The sequence below is a fragment of the Anas acuta genome, chromosome 2, assembly GCF_963932015.1.
Source record: "Anas acuta chromosome 2, bAnaAcu1.1, whole genome shotgun sequence".
In the NCBI taxonomy this organism is placed as follows: Eukaryota; Metazoa; Chordata; class Aves; order Anseriformes; family Anatidae; genus Anas; species Anas acuta.
In genome coordinates this window covers 86,778,625-86,797,032 of record NC_088980.1, presented here as the reverse complement: position 1 = coordinate 86,797,032, position 18,408 = coordinate 86,778,625, and the positions used below count along the sequence as shown (strand labels likewise).

The window sequence follows — 18,408 nt, the reverse complement described above, 5'->3', positions numbered from 1 at the left end:
TTTTTTTTCAAGTGCTGCATTTTTTAGTGTTTTGAATGAAGTAGTTCATGTGAGGTAAAAGTCTAAATTTGAATGAATAATATCAATATTATACGCTACAGAAATACATTAGCATTCCACGTTAAATTAAAATGTGTATCAAATAGAATACCATGTATTGTGGTTCTGCCACGTTATTTACTTTTCTCTGAAACAATAGTAATAAGGCTGAGGGAAAAAAAAGAACAACATGCAAATTTCACTTAAAAAGTAAGATATCTGTAAACAGACGAGCTGAGATCTTTATCAAACAGACTGACACTTTTTTGAATTCTGATTGCTGCACAACATAATGAATGTTTGTTCAAATGTCAGTGTGTGCAGGATTTCTTGTATAGCCTGGACTTAGTTTCTGTTTTGTGTGAAGTAACAATGATTGTGAAATACAGGCATTCACAATTTGGGGACAGTGCCAGAAAAAGGCACTGGAAAATGTCATGGAGTGACCTGATACCCGTTTCTGTTTAGATGCTCTTTATGCTAGCATTGCCACAGTCCTCAGTTTTTCTGAAGCCTTCTATACATATTAACAAAGTTCTCCTCATTTGATCTTCATTTTCTCACTTATTTTCATTTCCTTTAAATACGATCACCTATTTCAAATTTTCCACACCTTCAGTTTTCTCAGCTTATATTGCATAACTCAGTTAACTTGAAATAGGTTACTGTGAAATAGGTCCTTGAGTTATTTCTCATCTCTTGCACAAAAGCTGGCTGGCACTTATGTATGTTTTAGTGTTTTGCCTGTTAATAAGGGATCAGACTCATTTCCCATTTTCATGGTATTTCTCTGTCATTAGCCCTCCAAGGTTCTTCACACTTCTTGGACACTTCTAGGCAAAGAGCACATGCCTAGAAAGAAGATGGGCAGCCCCCCACAGAGCAGTCTCTCAGATGCCATCAGCTTGCAGCCGAGGGGCAGTTCGTGAGCTACAGATTTACTAATCTTAGAATCACAGAATGGTTTAGGTTGGAGGAGACCTTGGAAGACCACCCGGTTCCAACCCCCTGCCATGGGCAGGGACACCTCCCACCAGACCCAAAGCCCCATCCAGCCTGGCCTTGAACACCTCCAGGGACGGGGCGTCCACAGCTTCTGTGGTCAGCCTGTGCCAGTGCCTCACCACCTCTGGGTGAAGAATTTCTTCTGAATATCTAATCCAAATCTCCCCTCTCTTAGTTTAAAGCCATTCCCCCTTGTCCTGTCACTATCTTCCCTGACACAGAGTCCCTCCCCAGCTTTCTAGTAGGTCCCCATTAGGCACTGGAAGGCCAATATGAGGTCTCCCCAGAGCCTTCTCTTCTCCAGGCTGAACAACCCCAACTCCCTCAGCCTGTCTTTATGGGAGAGCTGCTCCAGCCCTTGGTCATTTTCATGGCCCTCTTCTGGATTCATTTAATACTTCCATGTCCTTCTTGTGCTGGGGGCCCCAGAGCTGAACGCAGTACTCCAAGTACTGAATCTCTGAAGGATTTTTTTTTTCTCCCTTGAATTTGTCTGCTGCATTTTGAATCTGTATACACTTTTCCAGTATACACATTAAAAAAGGTGTCACTTCCTTTGGGAGATAAGCTGTCTACACATTTAATTTCTCTCCACTAGAAGAAAAGTATCCTTTGCATATCAGAGGCTTCAAGTAGGGCCAATAATGTTTTCAACCTTGGTTGTTTTGTTAATGACAAATGCTGGTTTATGAAACCAAAACTTTTCATAAACATAACCAGTTATAATAAACACGTTTTCTCTGATCCTGAATGGAATTTTAATGAGGAAAGTTGGAAAAAAAAAAGAACCTTTCAGTACCTCGGTTAAGAGGAGACGTTCTGGTGTGTGGAGGAATGTAGTTTGCATCTGCTGTGTTCGACAGTATCAAGCCACCTTGCTGTTTTGTTAAAGCGGAGTTAGTGCCTCTGCTTTGTGTTAAGGAGTAGTGACTGACTTTTTAACCTCGTGGTTTGGGAATCACATCTGCAATGAGACGTCTTGATAATACAAATACTTGAAGTCAGATATTTTTATACTGGCTTAATATTCTCACCAAAATAAATCTGGAGGAGTTCAGTTGTACTTAGAAATATTACTGGTGTAATTGTACTTGGAAATATTACTGGTGTAATTGGAGGGCAGATGAACACACACAAAAATATGGAAACTGGAAGAAATCCTGTCTACCTCGTTTCAAATTCATGTGTTGCAGTTTGGTCTGCATTATGTTATGGTTCAAATGCAGGTAGAGCTTACCGTACCTTGAATGAGTCATTTATTTGTATCTTGCCTTCCTGATAAGGAACAGGGTTTGAATTAATTTAATGTATGCATTTAGCAGATAAGATGCACTTTCTCTGCTTTTGGCTTAGGTTTGTTAGTGCTATCGTTGGCACTGTTGTCTGCCTCATAATGAATAGCTAATTACCAGCTCATAAGCACACACTAAAGCATGAATGTATTTAAGTCCTAATATTTTTATCTGAGATTTCTAGCATTTCAAAGCATCAGCACTGTTACTTCCTTGTGACACATCCACAGCTTGTCCTGTCTTTTCTCCAATATTAAAACAAAAGTCATTTTTTTAAGGAACTATTTTTTCTCCATGCTAACAGTGAATGTCTTCTTCCCTACAGTAAAGCTGTGATGGATCTGTTGGTTGATTTATGCAGCCGGTATCATTTGAATCCATCCCAATACAGTCTTGAACTGAAGTCTTTGGGAACCGAGCAACCTCTGAGTTACAAGGCAAACACTTTGATAGGAGCACTGGACGTACAGACAGTACTTCTGAAAGAGAAGGTGCCTGAAGAAAAGATAAAGCGACCTCTGCCACGGGCCCCTGAGGTCAGTACTCTGTAGCACTGAAACAGTGACGTGAGATGTCATTTCATTCTTTACATTTCAAGCTTTTCCAATCTTTGCATCTTCAGACCAGGTGAGAGAGGCCTGAGATTGACTCTAACCTTTTTCTACAAGTTAACTGATTTGCACGCAGATTGGCAGCTGCCAGTCTGGACTGCAGCATTTACAACTTTCTGTTGCATGCAGTTGTTTAGATGGAAATTTGCTCTTGTAAAGAACTTTGTTCAAAGACTTAACTGATGGAAATTGACATTAGTGGTTAACATAAGGGTTATGGGATTGTGCGGAAGTAGATGGAACTTTGGTAATATTTTGTTTGCTATCTTTATTAAAGATAAGGGAGAAGACTGATCAGTAATAAACATATTTCACAGAATTGTGAATATAGAGAAATAGCCATTTTTGAAATATTTTTTTGTTGAATTTTCATTATCTTGGACCAGGATAGCTAATTATACTGCGATGTTTTTCAGAGTGGCACATGTAAACATTGGCAAAAAAAAAAAAAGTATTTGATTCCTTTTCTTTACTTGCCTGTTTTTTCTGATTCTCTCCTTAATGATAGGTGTGTTCTGAGAATTTTTGTTTATTTTCAATAGGTTTTTGTTTTGTTTTGTTTTGCAATAAATATGCATGTGGGGTAAGCTTGTGTAAAATGAAAGAAGACAATACAGATGTCCCTCGTACATTTTCCATTTTCTGAATGAAAACCTTTCTCATTATAAGAATGCATGGCCATCACAGAGGGAGGGCTGAGAGTTTGTGCTTGTTTCTACAGAAGTCTGTGAGGCTGGTGGTGAATTACCTGAAGACACAGAAGGCAGTGGTTCGAGTCAGTCCGGAGGTGCCTCTCCACAACATCATTCCGGCTATTTGCGAGAAGTGCGAGGTCAGTCAGGAGCACATCGTTCTTCTGCGAGACAGCATCACTGGGGAAGAGCTGGAGCTTACCAAGTCCTTGGAAGAGCTGGGGATAAGTGAGCTGTACGCCTGGGACAGAAAAAGAGGTGAGCTGCAGCTGAAAGCGGTTGCTGCTGGGTTAGATGAGGTGTCAATGGTATTATGGGCAATTGAAGGACGTTTTGGGGGCCTCAGTCCCAGAGAGTAGCAGCCAGGTCAGTGATGTGCCCAGCTATTGCTAGCTGCTCTGGGGCCAGCACCAGGCTTTGCTAGCCCCTAGCACGCGTTGGCTTAGGGCAGGGCGAAAGGAGGAGCTTTGTACCTCCCGGAGCTGCTGTTGGTACCACGCATGTCACCTGGGGTCCCGTCACCGACCTGTGCTGTGGGTCAGAGAGAAAGAAAGAGGAGACGTGCCATAGTCATGGCAGCCGCGAAAGCGGAGAGGCAGAGGCAGCAGAGCGGGGCTTGTGATAACAGACTGTGGATGGGTGCAGAGGTGGTTCCTCCAAACAGCAAAGCTGCTGACGATTTAGTGAAGAGGAGCTGAGAGGTATTTGTATTTAAAATTTTGTTCTCTTGGTTATTTCTCCCCCCTCTTCTTTTCTCATAGATGATGTTGTAGCAGTAGCTTCTTGGGCTTGAGTTTCATCAGGCTGTGTATTCAAGTAGCAGAATTATGCCATGTGTTTTTAAGTATACATGCTTTAAAGTACATACTGACAAGTGCTACTTCCTTTGAGGTCAGAAAGTGATATTCATTAAAACTGTCTCCTGCAGTTTGTCTCAATTGGTATCATTTCTAGCACAGTAGACGTCCTTACTTATTGTTTAGATAATGTCAGTCTTGTATACACTGAGCAGCAGGCTTATTTTTTATTTATACGGTTATTTATTTATGTTGACGTTCTGTCTCTCCTTTCAAACTCCTGTGGTAAGTGACAGTTCTAACTCTATATGAGCCAAATTTCAATGAGTTTAGACTCTTAAGTAAACTAAATGTCTCCTTTTCCTTTGAATTGTCAGCATGCTCAAAAAGTTGCTGACAACATGTCATAACTGAATTTAATGTTTTTCTTTTTTCTTTAAAGACATGTTTACTGTAATTAAGCTAAGCATTTTGGAGCAACATATTGAAAATGCATAGTATTCAACAGGACTTGTTCAGCATACTTCAGGGACAACTTACGGAAAAATTAACCTAGTCCTTCCTTACATTTTTATGTTTTAAATGAAAGTGATCATTTATATATAGGTGCTATATAGGTCTGCAAGTCCAGGTTTGAAGAATCCAATTATCTTGTACAGTCAAAAACAAGACTTGACTTCAGGCCTGAGATTACAGAAGAAAATTCTGTAACACTTGGTGCTGCTCTCAGCATCAGAAAAAAATATATATGTTATCATTTTGAACCTTTTAGTATACCTTTCATTCTGATAGTATCCCCTGTTCTTGAATGTATGTCAGCCTTCTCTGTATCCCTCTCAGTCTGCACTGTGGTCCTGATGAGAACAGTAAATAACACATAAAATTTACAAAAGGTTCCCTTTGTTCGAGCAAATTCCTTCCTCCCATATTCTCATCTGTAACCTTCCAGAGGAGTAACCCCATTGCTCCAAAAAGCATCTGGCCTAAGGATTGTGCATGGAGTAGGTTGTCCAGGCTATTTAATTACCAGAAAAAACAGATTTTTAAAGTACATTCTCACTAATGAGTGTGGCACCAGAGGTGCTGAAAGCACAGGCTGCATTTATAAGAGCAGATTCTAGAAAAAAACAAAGTGCTCCTTCCCTGAAGTAAAAATACCGAAGCCAAAATATAGAAAGACAATCTCTGCTGCCACCTGCTAACACAATTTGGTGTAGCAGCTGAAGCAACTTCCCTAGTGAACCGACAAGGAACACAAACTTTTTCTCAGCTAAGCAGCTTCTAGTGGGAGCGCTGCATGCCTGATATCAGATAAGGTTTTTTTTCCACAGTCCTTAGGACACAAACATTAGGAGTGATGAATGAATAATGCTGCGGTTTACTGGGCAATACTAGAACTTTAATATGTCTTCTCTTGTCCTTTCATTGCCTGCCTTTTCCAGTTCCTCCATCAAAAACTCAGTCTGAACCTTCTCTGAACTACAGAGGTACTGTACAATGATGCTGAGGGGAAGTCAGCTTTCCCTTCCTGCTGTTTGTTGTGGCTCTAGGAGATGGATCTTTAACATCCTAGTGTAAAGCACTGTCAAGAAAAAAGCTATTTTCACAGTCTGTGCTGTCTTTTGGACCGTGTTGTTCCCGTGGTCATGCTTTGCGTCAGAACCAGCACACATGTGCATAATGCTCGTAATGCTTATTCAGTAATTGCCACTAAAATGCCAACAATTAACAAATTTTGTCATTTAACTGTTGTCCATCAAAATACCAACAATTAACAAATCCTGACATTTAACCACTGTCTGGCGTAGTATGCTTCTATGCAGATTCCAAGCCTTTTATTGTTACCTAAAACATGATTAGCTGAATATCAGGAATACTGAAATTTCAAGTCTTCTGCATTGAAACTTTTTATAGTAGTGGAGACAAAGTATTTTGAGACCAATGAGATCTTCCACTAATTCCAATTTACTTGTAATGAAGCATTTTAATACCAAACTTAAACGTATGCATGCATGTTGGATAGCTCTGGGTAGATGCTGACTTTTGAACTACTACGCTAAATAGGGTTTGATTAGATGACATTTGTGCTTCTGCTTCCAGTTATACAGAAAAGGTGTATATTTAATATATTTTTCCTCCACTAAATCTGTTATAGCTAAATTAATTATCCTCAAGAGAAGAATGATTGATTAGTTACATCTTTGCATTGCTAGTAGTAAATACAACGTAACCAAAATAAAACAGTGAATAACTTCTATAACTTTTCAGGTAGGAAGCAAACAGTGACAGACATTGAGTGGATCTTAATTCATGGCCTGTTCCCTCATGGCTTCACTGAAGACAGTGCTTTTTTTCTTAAGTTGTTGCATGCTGTGGCTTCTTCTTATACAGAGCATGATGCTAAAGTGAATAGCTGCTGTGCTTATTTCAGAAAAAAAATATGCTTGTTGTTTTGAGATGGTATGCAGTGCTTAAGATCCCAATTCCATTGAGATTTCCATCAAACTGTTGATATCAGCAGTTACTATCATGGCTTACACGAGCCTTTGATTGTTACTGGTCATTGTCAAAGACTAGCTGAGCAAGGCAATCACGATCCACATCCAGGTGCAGCCCAGCCCTGAGTAGAAAAATAGAAGTTTCTGGTGAATGAGCTTAGGCAGTGCGTCGTATTTGAGGAAGGTATTAACGTGTTACTGGATATTTTTATTTTTTTTTTGCAGTGGAGTTGCAGTCTTTCTTAGGGATAGTTTCTCCCTGTTTTCCCCAGGGTTCACCACCTCTACTCTTCCATTGTGCTTTGAACTACTCTATGTGCATAACACCTTCTAACACCTTATGTTATGGATGTGCAAGTGATCCTGTGTGAAAATCATGTGCTTTGTGTGAAATGCAAGTTAGTTTACCAAAGTTCTGGGATAAAGTTGTCTTTTTTTGTGTGTATGTGAAGACTTTTATGTCAAGAAACAAGTTATTTTGTATGCTTTATTAATTGTTATTAAACAAGTAAATACTTAAAAGAGAAAGCAACTTTTCTGCGTTAAACTCTTTGTGCTAGTGGGATATTCTGATGTTCTTGAAAGAGAATAAATCTCTCTAGCTTTATGCAGTGTTCATTTAAAAAATAAAATAAAATTGAGCTTGACAGTCTGTATATCAAATGTCAAACTAATGTTTGTTCCCCGTAAGATATGACCTTATCACATCACTCATCCAGCTGAGCTGATGAGGGGGAAGTTGTAGGGAGACCGAGGGGGTCAGACAATCCTGAGGAGTACTAAACTGTGATCAAAAATTTACTAAGTTTATGACTTTATTATTGCATTTCACTTCTTATTGCATTTCACTTCACTGGATATGGGAACAAACTTGGAGCAAATAGAAGTCTGATGAAAAAGAAAGCGCAGGATCTGGCATTTACTAGATACTGCAGTTCATAACATCGCCAGCTCATAAAAATACAGCATTAACCCAGAATGTATTAAAATACTGATCTTTATTGCAGAAATGTAAAAATTTTCTATTGTAATTGTTTCAGAACCAAGTCGAAGTGTTTCGCTAAGCAGTGATGCAGTAGAAAAAGAAAAGAAAGGGTTTCTGGGATTTTTCAAAGCTAATAGAAGCAACAGCAAGGTAAGTGTTTATCAATGTACTAACTTGATAAAGAGAATTGATTTATTTCCAGATGTGTTTTTGTATTTTGTCTCTGGGCAATGGGATCTGTTGTTCTTGTTGATTTGGTTTTGTTCTGCTTTTTTTTTTTTTTTTCTTTTTCCTCCATGGAGTCATCTTTTAGCAGATGCATAAACTACAGTTAATCAGTACAGTCCGATGGGGATTTCAGCTGCTAATTCAAGGAGTTGGGCATATTAACCACTTAATTTTATTTTTTTTAAGTGCTGTTACTTCAGTAGGTAGCAACAAAAGGCAGGAGTTTTAAGCAACTTATATCCACTTATTAGTAGCGCTCAGATTGAAGAGGAAAAAAAAAAAAGCATTTATGAAGGAACTGATGCAATATAGAAAACATTACTCTAGATATCAAGTAGAAGTGTCTTATTAACTCTTGTGTGTGTGTGTGATACTTTGTTTTAAAGCATTTATATTTTCAGTAATCTGTACTTTTGTGTTATTGCCATCTCCAGTCTGTAAAACTGGTGAATTAGGTGTAGAAGAAAGCTCACAGTACTAAAAGGAGTAATAAACTGAAGGATCAGTGTCCACCGGGGTGCATGTTGGACATTTTTAACTTTGCTTTTAATTTGGAGTTGGAAAATTCAAAAAAGAAAGTTTGTATAAAAACTTGCTTCAACTAAACTCAAGATACAATTAGAGTTGCTAAATTTAAATAACTTTAAACAATTAGAGAAGAAGATGTGATGGTAACTTTATAAGGAGAAAACTAGAAAATAATGTTTATGCATTCTCTGTAGATCTTAGAATTTATTGAGATGCCTTTTTGAAAAATATGTGCCACATTGCAGAAAGTAAATATAGTAAAAATTTCTAGCTCAAGAACATACTACACTTTTAACTTCACACTTTTTACTTCCTTCACTATAATTTGCTGTGTCAAATGATTTGATTATAAAGTATTTATTACTTGAGAATGTCAGAGTAAAATAGCATTTTTCTTTTGTCTTATTTTAAAAGCTTTCTAAGGCTTTTGCAGTGAAATCAGGTTAACTGGTACTAAGTAACGTACACTTCCTTGATGGACCAGTGTTACATTTAACCTTTCCAGTCTCCTCAGTCACATTTTTAAAACTGTATAAGCTTTCCAAAATTTTTATTAGTTCTCAGCCCTTTTTATTATGATCAAATTTGGAGTGTTTTTATCAGGCAATGGCTTCTTGTGTGGACACTGTATCGACACTATGTTGAAAAATTTGGTCAAACATGGATGCTGATCTATTCTTAACATTTTATGAAGGATGATACATCAGAGCTGTGTTTAAGCAGCTCTGATTTAAGCAGCTCGGATTTAGCTTATAGAATAATTTCACTTACAACACTGGAAAACAGCTTTGAAGCCTGCCAGTGCTGTGGTTACTGCAGTGTTTTTTTCACAGCTGAGTTTGGGATGAGTGTCCTAGAGATTACAAACTCTTTATTCTTTTATACACCACCCCCTCTCTTCTTTCTCATGCTTGTAAGTCAGACACAGGAGGTCATACTCTGAGGTTGCTTTTTTAAAGATATATTTTAATAAGTGTTAAAGATACGGAGGGTCGATTAATAAGGTACAAGTAATGTTTGTCCTGGTAGGTAGTAAGAACTGTTCAAACAAGAATGAGGAACAACTTGTAAATCTGAAGTGAAGGTGTAAGTCTTGCTGTCAGACAAGTCTTGCTGGCTGACAAGTTAATTGACTTTTCATGATGATGTCTTTATTGAACTTACTTTCAGATGTTGAATAGTCTGTAGGAAGAGGGATTAAAACAACAGTTTTATTTAGACCTGCAAGAAAGTCATCATTACCTTTCCAGTATGAACCTCTAGCAATTTGAGCCCAAATATTCAGGAGAATTACTGAAAACTGAAGAATTGTGCAGCACACAAGAGCAAGCATTAAGTGGCCGTAATACATCTGGCTCAGTATTATGGCAGATTTCTAGACAAAACAACAGTGAAACTGCTGAACAGATGTAGTTAGCAGAATGGGGGCAAACTAACTTCTTTTAAGAAATGATTTAATAAGTTTATGAAGGGATTGTATGGGGGGATGTGCTGTGGTTTCAGAACACACACACGCAGGCCCAGAAGGTTTTTTCCAAAACTGTTTTTAATTGTTACTCCCTTAGAGTTTTACTCCTCTGCAAGACTTCAGTTGGTTCTGCTTACTTGTTTAATTTCTTTTTGTTTGCCTCGTCGTTTGCATACACACACACAAATACAGAATCACCGCATGGGGCTGTGTGTAGTCTCTATTTTAGAACTAATTACTGGCAAGACTTGTCCAGAGTCTTGAACCCATGGTGTGCTGTAGAGTCGCATACATTTACAGGGAAGACGACTTCTTTTGCAAGGGAATAAGAGAGCACTAGCCTGTGTTGCAAGCTGTCTGGGATCAAGTGTCACTCCACTCTATAGGCCCACACTCAGATTTCCATGCCCACACACATACTTGCTTTCTGAGCTCGCTGAAGGCAATAATCATGGTATGACAATACACTAGATCTAGCTTTTAGAGTACTTTTTTTCTGCTGTCTGAAGAACACCATGACACAGAATAAAAGCAGAAACCTATTCTCATGTTTGATACAAACTGATTGAAGGTATTTCTTTGGTTAACTTTGTGCTTACAGGCTTAATGCCAGATAAGGTATCATCTTCAGTCTATTCTAATTTTATGCTGGATCAGTTACCCTCTGTTCTCCTGGAGCTGGCATAAAAAACATAAAGGTGGCATGAACCCCACATCTTTTTGATGTGAAATGTAGCCACGTGCCTGAGGCTAAATCAAGATTAAATTGGCACTGCTAAGCAATACAGCAGTGCAGAGATCCTTTGCAGGTGATCATGGGATCCAGGCTTGAGAGGGATATCTGAAGCAGTCCTGTCATTTACATGTGGGGGAAAAGAAGCTCTGTGCTTGCAACCCTGTCTCTGCAGGTATAGGAGAGTGACAGCCTGGCCCTTGGTGCTGCAGGACCTGCTTTCTGCTACCTGTTTTCTTTGCCTTAGAATTGTTCTGGTTTTATTTTCTTATATGCTCCTGTTAATAGATTTCTTGGGGCCTTGCCTACATCAGAAAAATGTTGCAGACTACTTCAGTGTTTCTCAGCAATCAGATCTAATGCTACTGCAGCAATTCATCCTGGTTCCATAATGAGGTTTGGTGCTTTGCTGTGGCATGTTTCTGCTGTTTTCTTTGCTTTGCTACTTCTGTGTAGGATACTTATTTCTGTTGCAGACAGAAGAACACTTGAGGATGAACAGAGATTATGGTGAGGAGGATGTTTTTAGTTCTACATCTACAAGTGAAGGAAGCTTGGATGTAAGTACTTATGTGGCCTGTAGATGCTACTGCATTCCTATTAGATCCTCCAGTTTGAGTAGCCAGAACCCACTGCTGTTCCCAGTGCTTAGCCAAGTAGAAGTAGAAATAGCCTACTTCCTAGCTTAGTTACTTGGGTTCACATCTTGAAGTGCAATGCATTTTCTTCAGGTAAAACTCTTGCTAGCTTAATCACAAATCATGTTTCTTTCAAAGTTAAATTCTAAGCAATCATGAGCAAAAAAGCAAAAAAACAAGGGCGTAGTTGTGACATCCAAACAGTGCCTGATGCAAGCATGTGTTTATGTGCCTTATCTGTGACATTTCTTATAAAGCCACACCTTTCTTTTATCCCTTTATATGTCTGCTTTCCGCATGGCAGCATTCAAGTTGTTTCTCAAGTAGCTGGGGATGGAGAATACTTTTGTTTTAAATACTGTTGATAACAGAAGGGGGTTTTGTTACATACGTGAGTAGGTTTGGGGGCACAAAAATCCTGTGAACCACATTTAGAAAGGTTTTTAAGTTCCTGTCAGACTACGAAACTACCAGGATTTAGGTTTATAATTAGTAAGTGTGAATTCTATATATTTTTGTAAGGCTGTTCTTTTGGATTTGTAATCATAATAAACGTGGTGTCTTTCTGTTGTTTTTTTTTTTATTATTATTACTATTATTATTACTTGGCTCTTTCTTATGTTTTCAAAACCTGGAGAAGACTGTGTTGATGACATGATAGAAGCCTGAAATGTGAGACTTAGATCTGAATCCCCATTTTACAAACAAATATTTGGAGAAAGAGTGCTGATCCGCAAAATGTGCAAATCACTAGTCAGGGTGAAGGGTGACAGAAAATTACAGAAAAAAATGGAGGAGGAGTGATAAAACAGAACCCAAATTAAAGAAGAAGAAGAATAAAAATTATATGAAAGAACTCAGAATGGGGAAATAGATGGAGAAATGATTGGTTGTGAGATTAAAAAACACCTAACTCTTCAAATCTGTGAAGCCTTCTTATATGAAAGAGTACAAAAGTTAGAAAGTAGTGTATGACACCAAAAACTTGTGTGACACTGTCAAAAGACTGTTTTGTTGAGGTCTCTATTGATATAAAGTTATAGTAGAAGGTCATGTCAGTAATTGAAATACATGAGATAAAAGTCTACAAAAACCTTCATAATCTTGACAAAAAATAAAATATCTGTTGTATTCGCTGCCATTAAACATTAATCTCAGTGTCTTAATACCCAGCTATGACAAGAGGAGGAGGAAGAAGAGGGATTCCAAGTGAAGATATCATGAAGGTAGTTCAAATATGCTGAACTGTCTTTTATACTAGTGTGTTGTGCTTCCTCAGAAGAGAGAGGGATGCTTCTTTTTAATTTTTGTAGGGAATCTCAAAGGGCAAATTACAAATGAAGACCTTTTTTTTCCTTTGTCATTGATGAAAAATGTTCAAACCTGTCTTGTCAAAACAATGTAACTTTTGTCTTTTGAAAGCACAAACAATAGAGATTAGAGACCAAAGGGATCTTGTAGTAGGAGGTAAAAAAAGCATTACCTTTTAATTCAGCTACATCAACACCTTCAGGTCAGGGATTTTTTTTTCTTTCCTCTTAAGAGCAATTAATCTTCAAGAACAATGTAGCCATTGTTCAGTGTTTATATCTTCAACTTCTGGCTTGGCACTTTTGTTTGAGCACTGATCCTACTAAGTCATAAGTACATACTTGAATGAATGTATTTAAATAGTTCAATTTAATTCTGTACTATTCTGTTAAAAGTTTGATGAGAATGTATAAAATAAGTCTAACTGATTCTCTCAGCAGTTCAGGACATGAATCCTTCAAACAAGCTAGATAGGCTTTAAGAAAAAGGTAAACAATTGTGAGATCTCAGGTGGAAAAAAATTCTAATATACTGTAAACTCGGCATAGACAGCTAGCATAGATCAGTTGTATAAACATACGTCCGATACATACGTATCTTAACATATGTTAAGATAAAATTAATCTGGAAATTCCAATGAAGGCACTTCCATTACTTCTAAAATTCAGCTCAGCAATTCCGTATGGGCTGGACTTTGAGACCCCCAGTCATTCTGAATAATTCTTTGTTCCAGTGATTGTAGTCTCATTTATATACTTCAGGGGAACTGAGTATCCTTACTCAAACTAAATGGTATCTTACATGGCCATGTATGTCAAATATACATGTAGATCTCATTACATAGAAGAAATTTTAATGGGGTAAGACAGGACTTCTTGCAAATTGTCATGCAGTAGAGGCTTCCCATTTCGTGGTTTCACAGAATCATAGAATGGTTTGGGTTGGAAGAGACCTTGGAAGACCACTCAGTTCCCACCCCCTGCTATGGACAGGGACGCCTCCCACCAGGCCAGGTTGCCTAAAGCCCCATCCAGCCTGGCCTTGAACACCTCCAGGGATGGGGCGTCCACAGCTTCTGTGGGCAGCCTGTGCCAGGGCCTCACCACCCTCTGAGTGAAGAATTTCTTCTGAATATTTGATCTAAATCTCCCCTCTTTTAGTTGAAAACCATTCCCCCTTTTCCTACCACTATCTGCCTGCATACAATGTTGCTCTCCATCTTCTTTACAAGCCCCCATCTGGAAGGCCAATATAGGTCTCACCAGAGCCTTCTCTTCTCCAGGCTGAACATCCCCAGCTCTCTCAGCCTTCTTTCACAGGAGAGGTGCTCCAGCCCTCTAATCATGTTTGTGGCCCTCCTCTGGACCTGCTCTAACAGCTCCATGTCTTTCTTATGATTGAGCGTCCCGGACCTGAACACAGTACTCCAAGTTGGGCCTCACAAGGGCAGAGCAAGGGGACACAATCACCTTTCTTGCTCTGCTGGCCACCCCTCTGTTGATGCAGCCCAGGATGCAGTGGCCTTCTGGGCTGCAAGCACACACTGCTGGCTTATGTCGAGCTTTCTGTCCACCAGAACCCCCAAGTCCTTGTCTGCAGGGCTGCTCTCAATGAGCTCTTCTCCCAGTGTGTGCTCATGTCTGGGAATGCCCTGACACAGGTGCAGCACCTTGCTCTTGGACTTGTTGAACCTCATTCATTTCACATGGTCTCAGCTTGTCTAGGTCCCTTTGGATCACATCTCTTCCTTCTGGTGTATCAACTGCACTACTCAGCTTGGTGTCACCCGCAAACTTGTTGAGGGTGCACTTGATTCCACTGTATATGTCATTGATAAAGATCATAAACAGCATCAGTCCTCAGATGGACCCTGGAGAGACAACACTTGTCACCAGCCTCCACCTGGACTTAGAGTCATTGACCACACTCAGGCTGTGGCCATCCAGCCAATTCCTTATCCACTGAATAGTCTGTCCTTCAGATTTATTTTTTTCACTGTTGCAGGTCATCTTGAAAGGATTTTGCATTGTAGTGCAGGAATTAAAACCAAAGTTCCAGAGTAATTTTTGAAACGAAAATATTTTGGCATTGCCTTTCAAAGATTGTCTTCAGCATAGTGCAAGGAGTTACACTGTCTGGATCAGGAAAATCTTTCTTGCCTATATGGAAATAGGCAAATTGTGAAGTACAGATGAGTTGTGGGCATGATGAAAAACTTTGGTATTCCTTGTTTAAATACTTTTTTTCACTATTATATGGTGGTAATGTGCACTGAAAAATGTAAGAAAAAAATAAGAAAAAAAAAGTAGAAAAAGTAATGACTGTTCTAGAGTTAGCGTGTTTTTTTGTTTGTTTTTTTTTGTTTGTTTTTTTAACTGAGGAATATGAAGGAATAGAATAAAGCTATAAGAATTAGGAAGTCTTTGATATTTATTGAAGAACAAGTTATATTCCCCTTATATACACCAGAACATCCTCAGTTCTTTATTTTTATAATTAGTTTTTTAATTATTAATGCTTTTAAAATGTTGATTGTTGATGAAGAAATTGATTTTCAAAATCGAGATGGGAAAGTCAACAGTTATGCTGAGATGAAAGGACACTTACAGTATCAGCAAAAATAAAGGAAAAAAGATAAAAGAAAAATTTAACACTGCAGAGACGGTAAGAATGGAAGTAAAGTCTTTTTCATGACAGTCTTCAGAATGGATCTGAAATTTAATGGTATGTCGTAAACAAAGCAGAAATCTCTTCTTTTAATTTGTACCAATTTTATGCTAAGCAGAAGAGCTTGTATAAATGCAACATACAAATGAAGCAGTTGGAAGTTGCAGCACAGTTAACCCTATTTTTTTTTTTGTGCGTCAAAGACGGACTCAGCTGCAATTGAGTACTGGGAAAGAAAGGAGGAGTTTGTCATCTCTGCCACTTGGTGTCACTGTCCTCAAGTGAACAGTTGATCAAGATGAAACCTGATACTTGGAACACAGTACTAAAATTAGCTCTTTTTATTTTGGGGGCCTTTGTGTTTTCATAAATCAAGAGTGAAAAAAACACATCCCAAGTGCTGAACGACGTGTATCTCTGATGTGGAATTTGTTTATGTAATAAATCAGCTTGGGAAAAAATATTTAAAAGTACAGCCAGGGACACTTATCAGAGGATTTGAAACTTCAGCACAAAGTCTTATCACATAAGGTTTCTCTAGTTCAAACACGATTTCTGCAGAACAATATTAGAAGATTTTCATCAGCACATATTTAAAAATCTAGTCTTTGGTATATATATGACTGAATATGTTATTCAGAATCACTAATATATTACTCAGAATCACTGAACCTCAGTGAAGCAGCTAATTTAGTAGTTCTCTGCTTAATGAATTTGTCATGGCCGTTATTACATATGCTCATGAACAAAAATATCCAGGAAAAAAAAAAAAGTACTTTTGGGTTTCAAACAGTTATCAGATACATTTAGGACATATGTATAATTTTTTTGTCGTTGTTGTTTCTGGTGTTGTTTTTTTATTTATTTGTTCTTTTCTTTGATTTACATACCAGTCCCCATACAAAAAACAAAGTCATCAATCCAGAAGAAAAATACTGCCCTAAAGTTTGAAAACAAATCTTGAGGACTTCTGGTACATTAGTAACTTTGGCAGTCACTTCTTAAATGGTTGAAATAGCTATTTTCCCTATAAAAGGTTTTAAAAAACTTATTATTTACCTTTTCAGGGCCTTGTTTGCTCTTAATATATTCTAACTATGATGTCTCAGAGCTGGCAGGAGTTATTCATGATGCACTTTCTAAATTCAGAAGTGCTTGGAGGCTGATCAAGTATGGTTATGCAAACATAAAAGAAAACGTGATTTCTTTTCAACTATCTCAGGCTCCAAGTGACCAGTGAATATCATCTTTGCTGTTTAGGATTTCACCTCATGTAGCCAGATAGTAAGAGCTGTAGCAATGAGAATATTGTTCATGTCATCTAAATGGAAGTGAGTAGACATCTACTTTTAATATGTTTTTTTTTTTTTTATTTCTGACAATTGCATTCACTTTAGATCTGTATTCTTGTTTCTTGGTCTCCTGGCAGTGCTTAGGATGTTGTCTGCATCTATTTGTACTTGCAGGGTCAAATTCTGGGATACTTCTATTGCATTTTACACAGTTAGAGATATCTGAGCAATGACGTCAAAGGCGTAGATTTGTGATACGGCTTTGAAGCAATTTTGCTTAGCGTAGTTTTGTTTGCAAAATTTAAAACCCAAGATGAACATGGAGAGTTGTCTAAACATTACAACAGATTGGTCTGTCCTCATCACTCTTCTGTTACAGGGTGCCCATAAGCCAGTAGAAGTGGTTAATAGAAAATCACACTCAAGAAGATGCAACATAATTAAAAATGCTTTCCCTTGTGCAAAGTTTTACATGGTTAAAAGAAAAATAGATTTATTACATACCAATTATCTAAGATGAGATTCACCATCACATTAGTGATGTCAGTTTTATTTTGATGTCCTTTGATATTCTGGAAAAAAAAAACATTTTGTTGTTAACTTTTCTTGCCAAGTAGTTGAGCTTTGCTAGATTCAACAGTCTTGTAACTGGCATTCACAAAATTCAGATAGGTAGCAAACAAGACAGTTATCAACTTTTTTTTCTTCCTTGTCCACTGAGGGCAGGGGAAGAAGTAATTTGCTCTATATATAGCAATGAAAATCTAACTGGGAAATAATTCTGACTGTGTGGAGGTTTCAGAAGGGATTTAAGAGACTGTGAAATACTTATCACCTAATCTGGGCTGCAAAACCTACGAAAATATCCTGGGGTTGAGCTACACATACTTGATTCTGTCTTGGAGTAGAAGGATGGATTAGGTGGATTAGGTGCCTTTCATCAAGAGTTATGTCTGCTGAAGAGATGCAGCTATGTGGTGTGCACTTACAGGATCCACTGTCTTCATTTATGTGAATCATAGATATGTTCATATATTTAACATAATGCCTTTAGTTTTTTCTTCAGTTATGTGATAGCAGAAGGCAAGAGCTTGGAACAGTGGCTGCTTGCCATGAGCCTTCAAGTTCTCGCTCCAAAGCATGGTGTTACTAGACCTCTTCAAAGAAAAGGTCCTTGGAGTTAGTGTGGAGTGTAAAAGAAGTCTGGTTCTCAGAACCAGCTGAACTACTTTGTCTCAAAAAAAAAAAAAAAAATAGCCTTAGGCAGACACCTGGAATGGAAAGTCTCAGCAGCTCTGGTTAAAGCATCATAATGTTACAAGCTATTGAAAACAGACTCTTGCAAAGAGACATGTTGGCTGACCCATCTTCTGGCTGTGCTTCTTAGCTTGTACAACCAAATGCTGCCAACTTCATGCATTCAGGAATCACTTGTCAGCTCCTTCCCTCACCACACAAAAGTGGCTTAAGATCATGAGATTTGGTAACAAATCACTTAGGCTAGACTTTCTTTCCCTCCATTCCACTTCAGAGTGCAGGGTTTGCACAGGTCACTTTTTTGGCAGCAGTGAAGGTTTTGTTAAAAATAAAGATTGTCATGTAGTCGGTGATCACCAGAAGTTGC

The 18,408-nt window shown here is 38.2% G+C and overlaps 1 protein-coding gene across 15 annotated transcripts in view; it reads left to right on the top strand.

The window, feature by feature from the left end:
• The window catches only part of COBL (cordon-bleu WH2 repeat protein), a 154,696-nt gene that overhangs the window by 44,983 nt on the left and 91,305 nt on the right, over window positions 1-18,408 (top strand). For 10 of the 15 annotated variants that reach the window (XM_068671105.1, XM_068671096.1, XM_068671092.1 and 7 more), the window contains exons 3-7: window positions 2,662-2,872; window positions 3,669-3,897; window positions 5,879-5,923; window positions 7,975-8,069; window positions 11,353-11,436. In XM_068671105.1, coding sequence (XP_068527206.1) covers window positions 2,662-2,872; window positions 3,669-3,897; window positions 5,879-5,923; window positions 7,975-8,069; window positions 11,353-11,436 — 664 coding nt within the window. Of the gene's footprint in view, window positions 1-2,661; window positions 2,873-3,668; window positions 3,898-5,878; window positions 5,924-7,974; window positions 8,070-10,931; window positions 11,052-11,164; window positions 11,273-11,352; window positions 11,437-18,408 lie in introns of those variants that run through there. The other 5 variants (XM_068671093.1, XM_068671094.1, XM_068671095.1 and 2 more) reach the window with 5 other exon arrangements.